Genomic DNA, 18903 nt, shown 5'->3' on the forward strand with positions numbered 1-18903 from the left:
TAGGATCTTGAAGAGTTAAAGAGCCCTGCTACAGGCAAACCTTGACATTGACAGGGGGTTGCTAGGATTTTTTAGGTCTACATCAGGAGTAGCCAACCCTGCTCCCAGTGGGCTACCATCCTACAGAGTTTAGCTCCACCCCAAATCAAACACACCTGAACCAGCTAATCAATATGTTCCAGATTACTTTAAAGGTGTGTTGGGTCAGGGTTGGCTACCTCTGGTAATAATTATTACTTTAAGACATATGATACAAAAAGTATTGTTCATTAAAAAGCTACATTTATCATCACATCAGGGGAGGACTTGAGTAGGTTGAGTAGATTTGGTCCTTCTCCCTCATGCACAGGGCAGTGGTGACACCAGAATTAAAATATTCTTGATTCTACTAAATATACAAATTCTGTTAAGATGTACTTGCTCTCTGTCCCTGACCACATACATCTAAAAAAATTAAATATTGTATTTTATTAAATATGCATTTTCTTTCGCATTCCACTGTACCACCCACAAATACCATTCAAAAACCTTAGGGATGCTAAGGGGTTAACGTGTTAATAATAATAAACTTGCAAGCTCAAATGTGTGACCGTCTGGGTTTACCATATTTGATGAACCATTACCATATGTGATACTAATTTTGAACTTTCATTTTGGGTGAGCTACACACAATATATTGTTGCTATCCACATTATTTGTTGGATTTTTCTATTGCGATTATATTGTGACAATGTATTGTTACACCCCTATTTGGCAGATATATGCCAATGAAATTTTGCATCATGATGACTAAGGGTAGAGACACACCAAACTGACACCAAAGATCTAGCACTGATAAAAGCCAACTGTGTTGTCTCCATTATCGCTGAGGCGCAAAAAAAACAAAAGAAAAAAACTGCAACTGAACACACCGAAAGAACTACAGCCAACTGTCAGCAAATAATCATCTGAATGCGTGTAAGGAGACCGCTGTCTATTTTTTTCATATATATTTGTCTATATTCGTAATTCAGAAAGGGAGAGGGCACCACAGGCTGCAGATACACAAACCATAAACAAAGCAGCGTGTGCTTACGGTTTTGGCATTTTTTTTCGGTATTTCTGTTTTGCATAAAACTGAAGAATATTTGGTACATCCTATACTGTATTCTAAAATGATCTGATATTAACTTTTGCATGGATTTTATTGAAAAGAGCTTAGGCTCATGTAACCAGAAGTTTTAAGATATATGAATATGCTTTTAAGTTTTTCTTGCCTCATGGGTTACATCTGCGAAACGTTGAGGTACCATCGTAGTAGTTTTGTGCGTGCGGGAACGTCATGGCAATGTACAACACAAAGTACCTCACGCGGGAAACACTTAACGTAACACGTAACTAACGTAAATCAAGCAAGCTAATATGCATAGGTCACAAAGTGTTGGCGAAATAACACATTAGCGGAACGGAGGGAAAAAATATGGAATTTTTTTTTCAGAAAACTTCTTGCACAAAATAAATAAGCACTTTCAAGGACCTTTATCTATTTATGCTTATTTTCAAAAACTTTCCAGGAATTTACAAACTTTCAAGGACCAGTGGGAACCCTGAGGTACATGATGTAAAATTAGAACAGCCTTCTGTCTGTACCACCTTGACTTGTTTGCTCACCGTTTTGTTATTTTATTTTATTTTTTTTTTTACAGGCGATCATCGGCTTGGTGAGTCCCGAGCTTAAGGGTACCTTTACTTTACACAACAACAGTGTACTAAAAACAGAAGTTTGTCTTTCGCGTTTTTTTTTGCGTACAGACGACAACGTTGTCTAAACGATCCCTGTTCACACAGATGCGTGACAAAAACGACTAAAAACACTGCATTATGCTGCCAGGCCAGTAGTTAGTGATGCCAGTTTGTAAAGAATCGCTACGCGCCTATACGACTCAACTCATAATAAGTATGCGTATGACGTCACCGTTTTCACAAATACACGTTTTTATAGCTTACGGAGATGATAACGGTATTGTTTTCAAAGTTTGCCCAAAACGCCGGTGTCATGTAAATGGACAGCCAAAACGCATAAAAAGTTTTATATTTTTAGTTGAAAATGGTGTTGTGTAAATGGCCCCTAACTGACACAAACTTTCACTTAAAGGGACAGTTCACTAATAAATGAAAATTCTGTCATCGTTTACTCACCCTCAAGTTGTTCCAAACCTGTATGAATTTCTTTCTTCTGCTGACACAAAAGATTTTTTGAAGAATATGGGTAACCAAACAGTTGATGGGGCCCCAATGATTTCCATAGTATCAAAAAAAAAAAAAAAAAACCTATATAAAATAGAGCACATTTAGGCCACGCCCACACTGGGGGGGGGAACAATCCAACTGTCTCCATTGACTTTGTATTGCGTGAGGCTGCCTCCTTGTCATTTCTGACTTACAACAACAACAAAAAAAAAAAACAGAACAATGCCTTAAAGCTGCTGTGTGACAAGGTGTACAGCAAACAAGCTAAAAAAACCCCAGAACTAAGTTTTTATAAGCTACCGAACCATAAAAGCCAGGCTTTAAGGAGACAAAAGTGGATACAGGCAATAAGACGTGAAGCATCAGCAGGAAGAATGGGTACATTTTGGGATCCTGACACTCAGTAAGCCTACATGTGCAGCAAACATTTTGTCACTGTTAAGTCAAATATCCAAATGTCAGTTTTATATATTTCCTGTCGCTGATTACGTTACCCTCCAGTGGGCGTAGTTCTCATAGTAATATGACATGTCGCGCTCAGTCCTTAAATGCTCGTTTTTTGGGTCAACAGCTTATAAAAACTTCTGGGTTTTTTTTTAGCTTGTTTTCTGTACACCTTGTCACATAGCAGCTTTTAAACATTGTTCTGTTTTTTGTTATAAGTCAGAAATGACAAGGAGGCAGCCTCACGCAATACAAAGTCAATGGAGACGGTTGGATTGTTTTCCCCCCCGGTGGGCGTGGTTTTCAGATTATGACGCGTGTCGCTCTGTCTCTATGTAAGTCAGTGGGGCCCATCAACTGTTTGGTTACTGACTATCTTCAAAATATCTTCTTTTGTGTTCAGCAGAAGAAAGAAATTCATACAGGTTTGGAACAACGTGAGGGTGAGTAAATGATGACATGAGTAAATGAATGCCATCCCAGAAGCACTGCTTCTAAGAGTCACACTTGGCTTTAAGATTAACGTAGGAATAACCATAATGCATGGCTTGAGCCTTCTTATTTTACAAGGTTTATAAATAAAGCTCCTGAAGCAGTGTGATGGGTAATGTTCTAGGTTTATAAAAGCATGATATATATATATAAAAAAAAAGGTGATTCAGTGCACAGCTGGCAAGACCATGAGGTCAGCCCGTCATGAGCGACTGAACGGTTGGCGCATTTTAGAGACACAACAATGTTTACATAACATCAGCCTCTGCCCAGGAGCTGTGCGCATTACAAACACGGCATCTGCGCTACATGGGAAATTTCTTCACACAATCTGATAATGTAAGGTAGAAACGAGACCGGTTTAACACACAGGTTTAGACTAGTATTTTGGTTAAAAAAAAAAAAAATTCAAGAGAAAAGCTAGACATAGTTGCTTATAAAGTAAAGTATTTCAAGGAAATATGAAAATATAAAAAATGGTAGAGAAAACAATTTATAATATATATCTTGAGATATTTTCAATCAGACATTCGCAGTTGATAAAATAATCTTAAACTGCATTAATCATACAGAGCAATTACATTTTGAATGATTACAGAATGAAATACAGAAAAAAAGCACAAAAAAAAAAAAACATGATGACATGATGCAAACAAGCTCATGACATTACATTTAAAGTACCACAAAATGCCAAAAGTTTCCCAGCCCAAGATGATGTATGTACAGAATATACACAATTTACACCCCTTATTCTGTAGTAGGATTATGTTTCACTTGAATAGTATTTAAACAAAGAAAACAGTAGGGTGTACATGCTAACATAATTGCAGTGTGTTGATGTTCAAATGCGTATTTGAAAGAAAATCTTGCAAAAAAAAAAAAAAACTATTAAGTACACAATGAATGTAATAAAAGTATAGTTTAAAAAAAAAAAAATTGGTATTATGTAAACTTAAATTGTATCATCCTCGCTCTACAGTCATACAGCGATGGAATTTACTAAAATGTACTATTTAGCTAAAAATGGGCCTTGTTTATGAAACAAGCAGAAAAAAAAAGTAAATTGTTTGCGCATTTACTTAAGAATTGTTCGGCAGGTTTCATAAGTAAGATCCTATGGCTCAAACACATATAACATTACTCTTTTTCATCTAAGAATCTATATAGATATATTTATAGAGCCAAAGCCATGAATTAAAAACTATATGAAAGAGTTTTATCTACATTTACAATAAAAAGACAAAAACACAATATAATTTATGGTGTCACCCAGATTATTATGTGGGCAACAATATTGATTATATATATATATATATAAAAAAAAAACCTTTATAAGATATCACATATTGTCAAATACGGGGGGGGGAGAGAAAGAGAGAGAAATCCCATAAAAAAAATGAAGTTGTTGTGGTGTGATATACCATCCAAAATCTGGTCTACAGGCCTTTTGCTCAGTAGCGGATGAGTTTGTCTGGGTCATTTGATGCCATCTGGGTGAAGTCTTGGAAAATGTCCTGGTACGTTTCATCTCCTGTAAAAAGAAAACAGCTTGATTATGTGGGGGAAGTATAGAACTATTTACCTGCATCAAGCATGCTAAACACATGACCACATGCTGTAATCAAAACTCAAGAACACAGACAAAGAGTGATGAGCTCCATACCTGCGCTACTTCAGAGCAGAAACTCAGAGAACAGCAGGAGAATGCAAGATAAAAGAGGAAACGCAGATGTTTGCAGAGTTGAAAAGCACATGACAGCAAATGATGGTATATGAAGTATATTTATTGATTATTTACATCTGATTCTTCTTGATATTTCTCCTATAGTAGCACATAAAATACATTTTTATGAAATACTGTCAAGTGTTTGGCAATGTGTGAAGATTTCCATTTAAAGAAACATTCTGGGTTCAAAACAAGTTACATGAGCTATAGATGGCCACATAAAATGTTTATCACTGTTATGAAAATGATAAAGTGCATGAACAGCGCTGCTCAGAAATATACAACAGTTTTTCATGCTTTGCCGAATTATATATTATAATTCACTTATGGCCTTCTGAACACCTTGATGTTGCATATTAATAAACCTGAGACTAATTTTAGACTGTGCTCTGTTGAGAGATTGCAATAACGATATGCCGCATACAATTTAGAAGATTTTGTTTAAAAGAGATCATGTCAAGTCAGCAAAAAAATCTAAGAGGTAAACGTCTGTGGCCAAATGAAGCAGAGGAAGAAAATGAAACTCTCATGAACAGCATTGTGCGGCGTAAAGTCCAGCTCTATTGCGCCTCTCTGTGACTGATGCCAGTACTGCAACTCTAGATAATAATTAACCCAACTCGTTTGGCACATTAGGCTAAATTAAATGAACAAAATATAATATTCATAACAACATTCAGACTGTCAAAATTCACTTGAAATATACCTGAATAAACTCTAAGTACATAAAGTATTTAATCTATTCCACAAAAACTTATAAAAAAAATTAAATCAGCTAAATATAGATAGATAGATAGATAGATAGATAGATAGAAGTTGTACTTTGTGCTAAAATAGATGTTTCATATAGGTCTGTTTTGTTAACTCTGTTATTGTTAACAAAACACACATTCATAACAATTATCTATATTTTATCTATTGTCAAATGCAGTGGTCTCTGATCCAGAACTAACACTGAATTGTACAGATCTACTATGTCTTCATGGATGTAATATTTATAAACACACTGATTTGTTTTAGACAGATTCACTTCCCAAGTACATCAAATGATGTGATAAATACCAGGAATGTGCCAGAATGATCATAAATATACTGAGCTTTCATTGCAGTACTCTTTTAGACAGTTTTAAGACTAATATACACATAAATACACATGTAAATAAGGTGCATATACTGTATGTACAGTACTAAGTTACGTCACTCTTTCACAAGACTTGTTATTGCATGTGTTCCAGCAGTAACATCCTATATTATTGTTCACTTCGGCTAGATGAACCCATCCTGGGGCCAAATGAAGCTCAGCTTCATATACTGGGTACATTCACAGCTGTTGTGCATTTGCTACAGGTTGTGGCAATTTAGGAGTAATTGATGCATGTTAGGAGTCTCTGAGCTGTAAGCTAATGAACTCTTCCATACACTTCCGGTACTGCATTTCAGTAGGGCTGTTAGAGTTATATTGACCTGATTGACTGTACGTACCCTCTGATTCACGCATCTCCTCATTCATCTTGGCCAGCCGAAGCCTATCAGGCAGACACAGAAACAAAGACCACATTAAACATTTTATGATCAACACAAATTTCTCAATAAGCATCAAACATGTGGAAATACTAAGCTAGGGGAACTTACAACGTGACAATATCAGCGTTTGCTGCCTTGACTGCGATTGAAAGTGGCGTTTGATTCTCTACATCTGCTGCGTTCTGATTGGCTCCCCGTTTTAGAAATAAACACGCTTGCCTGCAGTAGCAAAAAACGTTAAACCAGGAGTCACAACTAAGAAAAACAAAAACTGCATTATTGTCATGCGTATAGAGCAGAACTAACCCAGTATGGCCCAGTATAGTGGCATGATGTAAAGGTCCTCTGCCGAGTTTGTCCTGCTGATTGACACTGGCTGAATTTTGGAGAAGGAATTCACAGGTGACGAGAGAGCCCTTATACAGACAAAAAGGTGATAAACACATAAGACACTTTCAAACGCTCAGCCTTTGCTGTAAATATGAAGTCAAAATAAAACAGCATTCATAATTATTTCTGTAATGTGGTGCATTACATATTCAAATTTTAGCCAGAAATTCTTTTTGGATTAACATGCATTGAATAAGATGCACTCATGATGAATCATACATACCAGGAACATTTATTATTTGAAAGTAAAAGCATTTATAACAAAAGTAAAAATCTATTGAGCATGATTAATTGCTGTATGTCGACAAAAAACAAAAAAAACAATAGCAAAAAAAAAGCAAAAAAAAAAAAGCAAAACAAAAAAACAAACCAAAACAGAAATCAAGAAACAAAAAGTACAAAAAACCCCCACGAAACACAACAGCAATAGCAAAAAAGTAAACAAACAAATAAACAAACAAACAAACAAAAAAAACACAACCCCCCCAAAAAAGAAAAGAATCAGTGTATATGTTGTGTTTATTCGTTTTTTTTTTATTTAATATTTAAAGTAGAAAAATTAGATGAATGCTGCATTTATTTGTTTTTCGCTTTTTTAAAAAACCCATATATAGAAGAAATCCCTTTCTATGCCCTGCCCAGTGCAGTTGGGTCAAAACATTCCTTAGCTGGTTGTTTGATGACTGTTTATTTGTAATAATCAGTCCAACTATAGCAGCAGGGGACTATTATTCTGTTGCACGGAACTGTGGAAGAACTGAAAGCGGCACGGGTTGATCTTTGGTTGACCAATCAGTGGAAAGGGGCGTTTCGTGCACACCCATGTGAAAATCGAATATTCAAGACAAAAAACCCACACACAAAAGATTGTCAAAGGTGGTATGTGAACAGCAGCAATATGTATGAAACACAGAAAGGCTTTTCTATAACAAGATCTCTTGAAAAAGTTAATCTTGCAATTTTACACCAATTTATCAGATTTCATGTGTGGAAGTGGCTTTGGCCTTGAGCATATTCTCCTCACCCCATGAACAGCCATTATGAGTGGTGTCCTGTTCTCATCGTCTGTGTTGGTCCAGTTAACTTCGGCTCCATGCGCGAGAGCTTCAGCCATGTCGGGCAAACTGCGAGAGAAAGAGGCCCAGTACAGCTGCAGGCCGGGGGTGAACTGCTTCGGCTCACAGAAAACCATCAGATCTTTACCAGAACATTCTTCTGGAGGCTCTGTGATGTGCGTCTCTGTTGTTTCTGAATGAAAGGTCATGTCAGAGCTCGATCAATGAACAATATCACATGAGAACAAACACAACATTTGTATAAAGAACTTTCAATTGAAGCTGAATAATGACAAAGCTGTGGTTTTAAAGCTGCTTTACAACTGGAATTGTATTCTTTTCATAATTGAAGAATTGTGCAACATTAATACCGTCATTTTCTTGTTTATTACTGTGAAGGTGTTTTGCTATGTACATAAATGTGAAATGACTTGTCTTGACTTGAATATGGGCCATGAGTATTGTAAGTAGCATGTAAGTGAGGCTGTAAAGTATAAAGTTTCTTCAAACTCAAAAGCTGATGGTTAAGCTCTACTTTCCTTTTATGGAAAAGAAAATGCCGAAGTGACATGAAAGTGCGTATCATGTCTTTCATTTCTGAATTTTGAGCTATTCCTTTGGTTTGATTAATTAAAATCACTTAAATCGCGTTTAGTGTGATCATTTTTGGAAGCTTGTTTCTGTCACGATTTTTTTTAATTTTTTTATTTTTTTTAAAGGTAATTGCAAATTCTGACTTTTCCCCCTAATTGCAGGTTTATATCTCAGAATTTTGTGGGAAAAGTCAGAATTGCGAGTTATAAACTTGGAATTGCAAGAAAAAAGTTTCGAGTTTATATCGGAATTGTGAGGAAAAAAGTCACAATTTCAAGTTATAAACAGAATTGCAAGAAAAAAAGTAAGAAATACAAGCTTATATCTGAATTGCGAGAAAACATCAGAATGGCAAGTTCTAAACTTGGAATTGGAAGAAAAAAAATTCTATAAAATTGCAATTTTCTTGCAATTCCAAATTTATAATGTGCAATTCTGACTTTTTTCCCCTCACAATTATGAGATAACTCGCAATTCTGACTTTTTCTTGCAATTCCAAGATATATACTTGCAATTTTAAAAGTTTCTATAAAATTGCAATTTTCTTGCAATTCCAAGTATATATCTTGTAATTGCAAGAAAAAGTCAGAATTGTGAGTTTATATCTCATAATTGTGAGAAAAAAAGTCAGATTTGCACGTTATAAACTTGAAATTGCAAGAAAAAAAGTCAATTGCGAGTTTACATTTTGAAATTCCAAGAAAAAGTCAGAATTGCGAGTTTATACCTCATAATTGCGAGAAAAAAATTCAGAATTGCATATTATAAACTTGGAATTGTGAGAAAAATGTTCGTATTGCGAGTTTATATCAGAACTGTGTGAAGAAAAAAGTCAGAATTCCAAGTTTATATCTCAGAAAAGTTTTTGAGTTATGATTAAAATATCATTATTATTAGTTTATAGTCATATTGATATATAACCACAAATTTTAGGCCACATTTTACAGCACTACAAACAAGCACAGCAAACCTGGAGTTTCTTTTTTTAAGCTACATCTTAAAATCTAAATTTTTATCAGCAAATTTTATTTTTTCCCTAAATTGTGCAGGCTTCTTTCCCTGAAGCTCATGTGTTGGTCAGTGGCGATCAGACTGACCTGTGTCGTTGAGCGTGTTGGAGGAAGCACTTGCACTGAACATCTCTCTGCTTCCATCTGATTGGTTCTGCATTTCACCATCTGTACTTTTCACTGTCAAACAGAGATCAACTTACAGACTGACTCTTCTGCAATACAGTATGCAAACTAGCAACATCACAAAACAAAGCGTGAAATAAAACTTGAAAACGAATGGAAACATCCAAAGGAGAAAACAAATATGCATAAGCAATGTTAAAGTTCCTTACAAGAAATGTATGATGGGATGTTGAGCGATGGAGAGATTCTGCAATATTTTCTTCACAGAAAAGCCAGCAGGGTGTTGATTGAGCAAATTTCAGTTAAAGAAATGTATCTATATAATCACACAATACATAGGCATAATTAGTCGATTAAATATATTATTTATATTATAATTATGTGTAATATAATTATTGATTATTAATGAAAATTATTTGTTTTGTTGCATGACTGTTGAGTTTCACTGAATTCCAATTCAGTAAATTTCTCTTCCTGTCATTCAATTCAAAATCCTGTAGGATCTGTGACCAGTTCAATTCAAATTTGCACTCATGAAATGAAAGTGTGACATTCTGAATTTTGCTCAACCGTGACACTGAAATAAGACAGCGGGAGGGACACAGACAGCTGTACTTACAATGACGTGGCTTGGCGGAGGAGTTAAAGTAGGAGAAGAGAGAATCAAGCTCATCTACACAGAAGAGAGACTCGAGGTGCGCTTCAGCAACACAAAAGCCGGGAGCAGGGTTAGGATCGTACAAACAGAGAGGAGCAGAAACACAGAGTAAAAGCATTTCGTTGACCCTCAGGCCCCGTTCACACCATCAACTAGAGGTCTTCTCAGGTCCTAAGATCTGTATCCGACATGAATAATTTCTTAATCGAATGCGACGTGCATAAATTAACTTTTAAAAATGAAAAACCTAATCCGAGACAGACCCAATAAAATCAGACCAGTCTGACCCAACGGGTTTTTTAAAAACCTGACTAGACCTGAATATAAAAGGAGGCATCGATGTTTAAGTGTAGATTTCAAAGTATTCCCATCTTCCTACCATATTCATTCAGGTCCAAAAAGACACATAGGTTTGATATCTAAAAGATTTATTTTTTTTTACCTTTTTGCTGTTGAAACTGAGAATCGATCAGCAAAATTGGAATCGCTAAAATTCAAACAATACCCAACCCTAGTCTCAGGTCGTGCCTTGGGTTTTCGTATTGAAGTGGACCTGTGAAGGGACCTGTGGGGACCTGTGAAGACCTCTACCATGAACATCCGTCTATGGTGATTACACCACTTGGATGATGATAGATGATAATATCAGCTAAACGGGGTCATGGCAAGACAAAGCAAAGGTTAAATCGAATCAGCAGAGGGTCCAAGTTGCAGGATCGAGAAGACGGATCACACTGGGGTTTGATCAGACCTGATGATCTACTCACCAGAGGAACCAGAGGCTGGACGGGGTTTTGACGTTGACGGTCCACTTGTAGGTTGGGCATCTGAGCAGCCACTGAGACGTTTATCTTGCTTACTCAGTGATAAAACCTTCTGTCTGATCTCATCTTCTGACCGTCTCTGTACAAACCTTCGCTCCACATACTTGGCTTTAATGTAGGCCTCCACCTCATGCCTGTGGGTCACAAGACACAAACAGTGAACTTTTACACTTGAAAATGATTTTTTGTTTTCTATAATTTCCATACGTTTTCTATAAAGTACTCTTGGTTTATCTTGATCCATGTTTAATACTGTTCATACTTCACTAAATATCTTTGGCACCACAGCTGCACATGTTAAAAAAAAATGGGTCATTACGAATTACATTTTTTTTTTTTATGCTTTTGAAAAAAAAAAAAAAAATGTTTTTTTTAATGTTGTTCTGCTCATCAAGGTTACATTTATTTTATCAAAAACACAATACAAACAGCAATATTGTGAAATATTATTACCATTTAAAATAGCTTTTTTCTTTTTGAATATATGTTAAAATGTAATTTATACCTGTGATCAAAGCTGAATTTTAAGTAGGGATGCACCAAAATTTAGGCTGCCGAAAATTGCATTTTATATATATATATATATATATATATATATATATATATATATATATATATTTTATACACACACACACACTTTTTTTTTTTTTTTTTACCTGGGATCTCCTGGTTGTGGTTTTCTGGCTCCTAGTTCTTCTCGTTGAGCCTCGTATATCTGATTTATGACACCATTTCCCAGCTCACACATCAGCTTAATAAAAAAAGGAACTGTATTATTCATTCATTCATATACAAGAACTGTTTCCCCAAAAAGCTAGACCATTTTAGAATGAGGAAAAAATCCTCTTGAAAAGTCTTGACAGAAACAAAGTTGTGTCTTTTTCCTATTTGAACTGACAGACAAACTCTGCAAAGCTTAAACCTGGTGCAATGACATGTCTAAAAACGATCTATGAATTCACGTGTACGAGGTAATGAGATGTTTATAAGATGAAAGAGATGGACAGATGTTCATATGCTCTAACAAACATCTGTCGATCCACGTCCATATGTTCATTATGTCAGGATTGAAGCCTCGTGTCTCACCTTGAGCAGTTCAGGCTCCCATGTGTCCAGCGTCAGAGATCTGACCTTAGAAAAATGAACTCCAAGACTCCTGACAAACAAAAAACATTTTATATAATATAATATAATATAAAACACATTCAAGTAGTGGTCAACCGATATTTCGGCAAAGCTAAGGCAATATATAGGCCGACAATTGTCTTTTTTTAATTACTGTCATTGTATGAAACATTTTTTTGTTTGGCCAATGTGTTAGCTCTGTGCTGTGCTATGATGCGCTATATTCAGTTGCCCACTGACATATTCATGTCATATTCACTGTGTGCTGTATGTAAAATTTGCACTACCTTGTCTTTATTTGGAAAAAAAACCCCCAAAAAACATGCTGCCTTCACGTATTATCTGAATTATTGTAAATACGATTCTCCTATTTAAAAATTGGACATGAATGCACTCTCAAGTCTTATTTACCACTGGGAAGCTCAGGAATAATTTTGATACCCAAGTTCCCAAGTTGGGCAGGCCACAAACTTTAAACAGGGAGATGCATCGTCTGAGGAAGGAAATATAAGCGTTCAACAAACTGTTTAAAACCAGCTCGCTCGCTGAAAAGGAAGGTGTAAAAGATTTAACAAGCAGGCTGTGGGAACAGCTGTGCAAGATTTGCAGGGCAGAACACCTTCCACAGCAGAGGAAGATGAAAGAGAAGAGGCGAGCACAGTTTGTAAAAGACCCGTATGTTTCACAAGGACTCCATATAAGTGGTATACCATACAGTATAAGGCATATAAGAAAAGCCCGAAATTCTGTGAAGGTTGTGGAAGAAGATTGAGGAAGATCTGGGCCAAAGGTTCAATTCCAGCAAGCTGGAAGCTGGCAGAGGGATGTATTATCCCAAAAGAAGAGGTTTCCTCCACAATCACCCAGTTCAGGTCAATCGCCCTCCTGAGTGTGGAATGCAAAGTTTTTTTCTCTGTGCTTGCAAGTTGACCACCTACATGCAGAATAATTACATCAATACTTCCATCCAGAAAGGCGGTATCCCAGGCTTTTCAGGCTATCTGGACCACACATCAATGATCAGCCAGTTGATCTAAAAGGCCAAACAGAAGAAAGGTGATCTAACAGTGGCCTAGTTAGATCTAGCGAATACCTATGAATCTATCCCACACAATCTCATCCAGCTCGGACTCGACCATTACCACATCCCATTTGCTATTCAAGAAATGATCACCAGCAATCCAGGAGGGATCAAACTGAGGTTTACATCAGCCCAGTGGAAAACCTATTGCCAGGATCTCCAATGGGATCTCCCCTACAATCTTTATAATGGGCATGAACCTTCTAATAACAGCAGTGGAAAGCATAACCTATGGCGAAGTTGTCATTTAAGGCCAGAAAGTCCTGAAGGCTGGTGATCAGGAAGGGCAAAGTCACAAGTAAGTTTGACCTCCAAGTTCAAGGTGAGGTCTTTCTATCCATTGAGGACAGCCATATAAAGTGCTTGGGAAAGTGGTTCAATACATCACTGAAAGATAGTGCCAATGTTGCAGAAGCTGTAATGCAAACCAAAGAATGGTTGAGGAAGATCAACAGGTCCGGACTCCCTGGAAAATTCAAAACCTGGCTGTACCAGCACGGCCTTCTACCCAGGCTTATTTGGCTCCTCACATTCTATGAGTTCCCCATAACAGTGGTAGAAGGCATCAAGAGGAAAACCAACAAACACTGAGAGCTCTAATGAAATCCGAGAGCTCTCTGACCCCTCCATAGACAGCAATTTAAGTACCACTTTCAAGGCCCAGAAAGGTAGTAAAGACATCGTTAAAATAATCCATGTATCTACAGTGGTTCAACCTTAATTTTATGAAGCGATGAGAATACTTTTTTTGCGCCAAAAAACAAAACAAAAATAACGACTTTATTCAACAATTTTTTATCTTCCCTGTCATTCTCCTATGCTGTTTGTTACAGACACAGTGCTGCGCTTCCAGGTTCTATGTCAGAATGGTGGCTCATTATTGGCCAGCTCCTGCGTCAGCATCACACGCATATGTTGTGCCGCTCACGTAAACAGCGTCGGCCAATAGGGAGTCGGCGTTCTGACGTAGAACCTGGAAGTGATGCACTATGTCTGTAAAGTAAACAGCGTAGTCACATGGACAATTTTAATGATGTTTTTACTACCTTTCTGGGCCTTGAAAGTGGTAATTAAATTGGGGTCAGAGAGCTCTCAGTTTTCAACAAAAATATATCAATTTGTGTCTAGATGTACGAAGGTCTTACGGGTTTGGAACGACATGAGGGTGAGTAATTAATGACTGAAATTTTATTTTTGGGTGAACTAACCCCTTTAATTCATTTTTGTTTTTTAACAATTTACTTATTTGTGAAAAATACGATAAGACTACAGAATCTCTCTTTTTTGTGCTTATTTTTACAGATTTATTTGGGATTTTTCATGTAATTCATTTTCTAATAATTAACTTCTAATTCAGTAAACATTATGTAAATAATTTAAAATAAATATAAATTTCATTTTTAGCAATTGTTATGCAGGCATTTATTATTATTATTATTATTATTAATTTATTTATTTTTTGTGATATATATATATATATATATATATATTATATATACACACACACACACACACATACACAAATATTAGTCACCAGCCACCATGCTCTCTAAAATATCGGCATCAACCATAAAAAAAAAAAAAAAAAAAAAAAAAAAAACAATATCGGTGAACCACTACATTGAAGAATAACTGCAGTAAAGTGTTAGCAGACACACACCTGTGTATTCCAGAGCACTGTATGCAGAGAGTGATGCCCAGATTGATGCTCGCCCAGCGCGGGTCCGGCTGCCCACAATCACAGCAGCTGTTGTTCCCGGCGATGGCCATGACCCTCTGCAGCGCACTTTCACCCTTAAGAGACTTCTCCTTCGTATCGCCACCAGAGTCCAGACTGCCTGTAGATGTAGACGACTTTCTGTCCATCTTCTGCCAAGCACATTCCACTGTTATCAAAGCGCTGACGGTTGTCATAGCATCTCTAGCTATGGCATGAAGTAGGTGAATGAAATAGTAAGTGAGGTACCTCTGCATCCTCTGCTTTGTCCCTGAAGGCTGTAGCGATACTGTTTTGGACGGCTTTGATCCAGGCCTGCCTGAGTTTTTCAGAATCCGCTTGCATCATACAGCTCCTTTAGTAGAAAGAACATCAACTATCTGTACAGTCTGACTTATGCACTGCAAAATAATCATACAAGAATCAGTATTTTGTCTTTTTTAGTGAAATATGATCTTTTATTCAAAAAAAAAAAAAAAAAAAAAAAAAAGCACACCAGGGTGACTAGGAACATATTATCCAGCTATGACTTCCTGTTTCGCAGGGGTATAAATTTGAGGAAACACAAAGGCCAAATAAGGCCAAAGGCCTTAATCATCCATCACAAGGGGTAAAACCTTAACAGACAATTTAGGTGTTCAAAAAGTAAACATGACTTTGTGTTCCTTGCAAAAATAAAACTGATCAGAGTGATCATAATTGCATTCTTATACTCACTTTGTTGGAGAAACAACTTCAAAACAGAATCTGCGCTCAATGTCCTCGCAGTGTTTGACGGTGCATAACCGCAAGTCTTCCACCACAACTGTAGGGTTATCCTGAAATATAATACCAAAACGATTGCTAAAAACACAGCCGAAGTTTGAAATTTTTGTTTGTTCTTTCATATTATCCTAGGATTACCTTAAATTTTTTTTGGTACACTAGCTGATTGTTCTGAATTGAGAACCATCGCCTGCAAAGAAAGTGCAATTAGCAACAATGGAAATTTCGTCGATGTGTATGTGATTAACTGGAACTACCCACTAACTAGACCATTAGTTACTGCTGTAAGGAGACACAGTATGAATGCATGTCTTGTCACTGACCTGTTCCATGTTTTGAAGGCGTTACTGGCCCTCTTGAACAGATATCCCTCCATGACAATCCCATTATCTGCATCCACATTGTACTCCAGCTTAGTGTCGTCATTTGAGAAGTCCTGAGCAGAAAAGGCAAAAAAAAAAAAAAAAAAAGAATTGAATCAGTCAATATCAATAAACATACTGTATAAACACTAAATACTCCACACACATTTTGGCTGACAACACGATGCACACTCAATGTTTTGCTAATGGACGATAGATAGATGATAAAAGCACAAGATCACAAGAAGAACATTATACTTGAACTTAGTATCTGTCAAATAATGGAGTAACCTGAGGTTAAGTGGTTTGCTTGGAACAACAGCTAACACTTTAAAAGTCCAGGAGTCCGTTCTTCGTACCTCGCTTAATACATCTTAGATGATTTAACAGATGGCAGAATGCAAAAGTTTTGCGACTGAAGGCAAAAGTACTGTTTTTTTCTTCTTCATTTTTTCATTGCATGGATTACTACTGAAATGACTGTATTTTGTCTGTGAAATTAGCTAAACAATTGTAAATGTGACAGCTTTACACTATACGTTATATGTCACTATATGTTCAGAGACCAAAATGGCCAATTACAAATACCAATAATTAGATGTACGAATAGTGAATTTATTTACAGTGCACTAGGCATGACATCAGAGCACTGTACGAAATCGTGATAAGCACTCTGGCCACTCGTTCTTGTTCACTTTAAGGATAATCTAAGATCCCTGCTTCCTGTAGATGTCATGTGAGCTGGGCTGAGCTCAGACTAGTTAAGTCAAGCCCAGCTGAGTTCAGACTAGCAAAGCCCCAGTAATTCTAGAGCGTCACTGGATCCTGTGTTTTTGTCTGGCTGTTTTATCATGGAGTGAAACCTCAAACAACTGAAGACAGATAAGTGTGACATACTAGTAGATGAGGTTAGTTTACAGCCTGATCCGTATGTTGCGTGAATCCAGTTTGATCTGCTCTGGACCGCACTAGTCTTAGATACTCTTACATCACATCTCCAGTGAACAGTGGAGAACAGAACCCACAAATGGTAAGATACTCAAAATGAGCCAATCATCCATTTAGCAGACACTTTACTCAAAGTGACCTACAGACACTTAACCAGCGGGAGTTTTGGTTCGTTTCGGAGGTTTGAGAGTGGTTAGCAAAAAGTTTGTCTTATAAGTGAATGCTCTGAAATAATTCAGCCCCCCTTTTAAAAGTGTGCTTACAACATGCATGAGAATGTAACAATTATTGTATTTTAATAATATCAATACGAGTAACATCAAATATATTTGCTTTTGTATGGTAGCCTGTAAAAATGCAATGACACAATGACACATATGTGATGAGCCATTTAGAGCATTTTATGCAAATAACAAAACAAGGAGTGTATTTAAATAATAATAATAATACATTTATAATACTTTGCAGTTAAGGTTTAAATTGTTAAAAGCATTAGGTATCATTAAATAATTATGGACAATACTTTTACAATATTATAATCTATGTTAACATTCTAGGTTGACTTTAAATATATAATCAATATCATACATTTTCTATACAATCATACATTTTTTTATGCAAGTTCTATACATTAATACATTAAAGTTCTATAAAATGTTTTTTGAAAAAATATGAATTAACAAAAGCATACTTATACATTAACATTAATAAATGATGTAAAAATGATGCCTAATGCATTAATTAAAGTTAACAAATGGAACCGTACAGTATACTAAAGTGATACCAAAAATGTTATTGCCTTATATCTATGTTGCAGAAATATATGAAAATTGCACCATTTAATTTTAGTTAATTAATTAATTAAAAATGATGTATTTATTATTGTTGTTTAAATGAATAAATATATAAACAAGAATAATAATATGAATATTAAAACTTACAATATTAATGCTCAGAGTGTGAATGGAAAGTGGACTGAGACCTTAAGTAGGCTAAAATGAAATCTGAATCCACTTTCAAGGCCAGTGACAGTGTGAACGATAACAGAACTGGGTTCTCTGTCACTTTTTGATCTACCTACAACAATCTACCTCTACATGAACTACAGACCATGGCATTCAGGATGACCCTTTGCTTGTATGTTTACAGTAGGACGAGCAAAATGGAAACAACAGCACCAACTGTTATTAAAAAGCAGATTTGGTTTCCATTTCTTAGTAACCAGATCAAGCCATGAGCTGATATGTGAGCCTGTCGGCTTAATATATACAGGGTGCCAGGACCAAAGAATGGGGCTACAGCTGTTACCAAAACAACAGAATAGCCTACTGACCCTGGAGCTCTTCCTTTAGCTTGGATATTCCAGGTATAAATTAATTGAAGTTTAAGTGATGTGAAAAATCGATTATATATATATTATACACATGAATTTAAACATTAAAAAAAAAAAAAATGAGGACCTTGCCAATTTTTCATACCACTGTATTTTCTTTGATGGTTACACAACTTGCCTTTTTGAGCTATTAAATGTACATTATTTTTCAAAAAAATCATCTTTTCATCATAACGGACATCCATATTTGTCACTGACCGACTGATATTCATTCAAACACAGCAGTACCAGCTATAAAAAACTGATCAGTAGATGCATAAAATAGTCATTTACATGTAAATAAAATTAGCCATGTAGCTTCAATGCAAACCTGTACTTAAGTATATAACATAGTATCATTATGAAAATCCCATCCTGAAGAACTAATGCTACATAATAAAAAAAAAAACATCAGAACAAGAAAACCAAACAACAGATTACATAAGATGATGACCAGACGT

At 36.1% G+C, this 18903-nt stretch overlaps 1 protein-coding gene across 5 annotated transcripts in view; it reads right to left on the reverse strand.

Annotated features, from left to right (window-relative positions):
• Positions 1-3645: 3645 nt before the first annotated feature.
• LOC127521973 (arf-GAP with coiled-coil, ANK repeat and PH domain-containing protein 2-like) overlaps positions 3646-18903 on the reverse strand; it is a 43929-nt gene continuing 28671 nt past the window's right edge. The window contains exons 10-24 of one of the 5 annotated variants that reach the window (XR_007932493.1): positions 16084-16196; positions 15899-15950; positions 15713-15813; positions 15245-15350; positions 14939-15147; positions 12159-12228; positions 11729-11823; positions 11016-11206; positions 10210-10290; positions 9552-9644; positions 7830-8053; positions 6722-6791; positions 6524-6634; positions 6374-6417; positions 3646-4696 (exon numbers count right to left, since the gene is read on the reverse strand). Coding sequence is in view for 2 of the 5 variants with exons in the window: in XM_051911502.1 (XP_051767462.1) it covers positions 4617-4696; positions 6374-6417; positions 6524-6634; positions 6722-6831; positions 7830-8053; positions 9552-9644; positions 10210-10290; positions 11016-11206; positions 11729-11823; positions 12159-12228; positions 14939-15147; positions 15245-15350; positions 15713-15813; positions 15899-15950; positions 16084-16196 (1680 nt within the window). In the remaining 3 variants the exon portion in view is untranslated. Of the gene's footprint in view, positions 4697-4828; positions 6418-6523; positions 6635-6721; positions 6832-7829; positions 8054-9551; positions 9907-10209; positions 10291-11015; positions 11207-11728; positions 11824-12158; positions 12229-14938; positions 15148-15244; positions 15351-15712; positions 15814-15898; positions 15951-16083; positions 16197-18903 lie in introns of those variants that run through there. The other 4 variants (XR_007932491.1, XM_051911502.1, XR_007932492.1 and 1 more) reach the window with 4 other exon arrangements.

This window comes from Ctenopharyngodon idella, chromosome 10, assembly GCF_019924925.1.
Source record: "Ctenopharyngodon idella isolate HZGC_01 chromosome 10, HZGC01, whole genome shotgun sequence".
Taxonomy (NCBI): domain Eukaryota; kingdom Metazoa; phylum Chordata; class Actinopteri; order Cypriniformes; family Xenocyprididae; genus Ctenopharyngodon; species Ctenopharyngodon idella.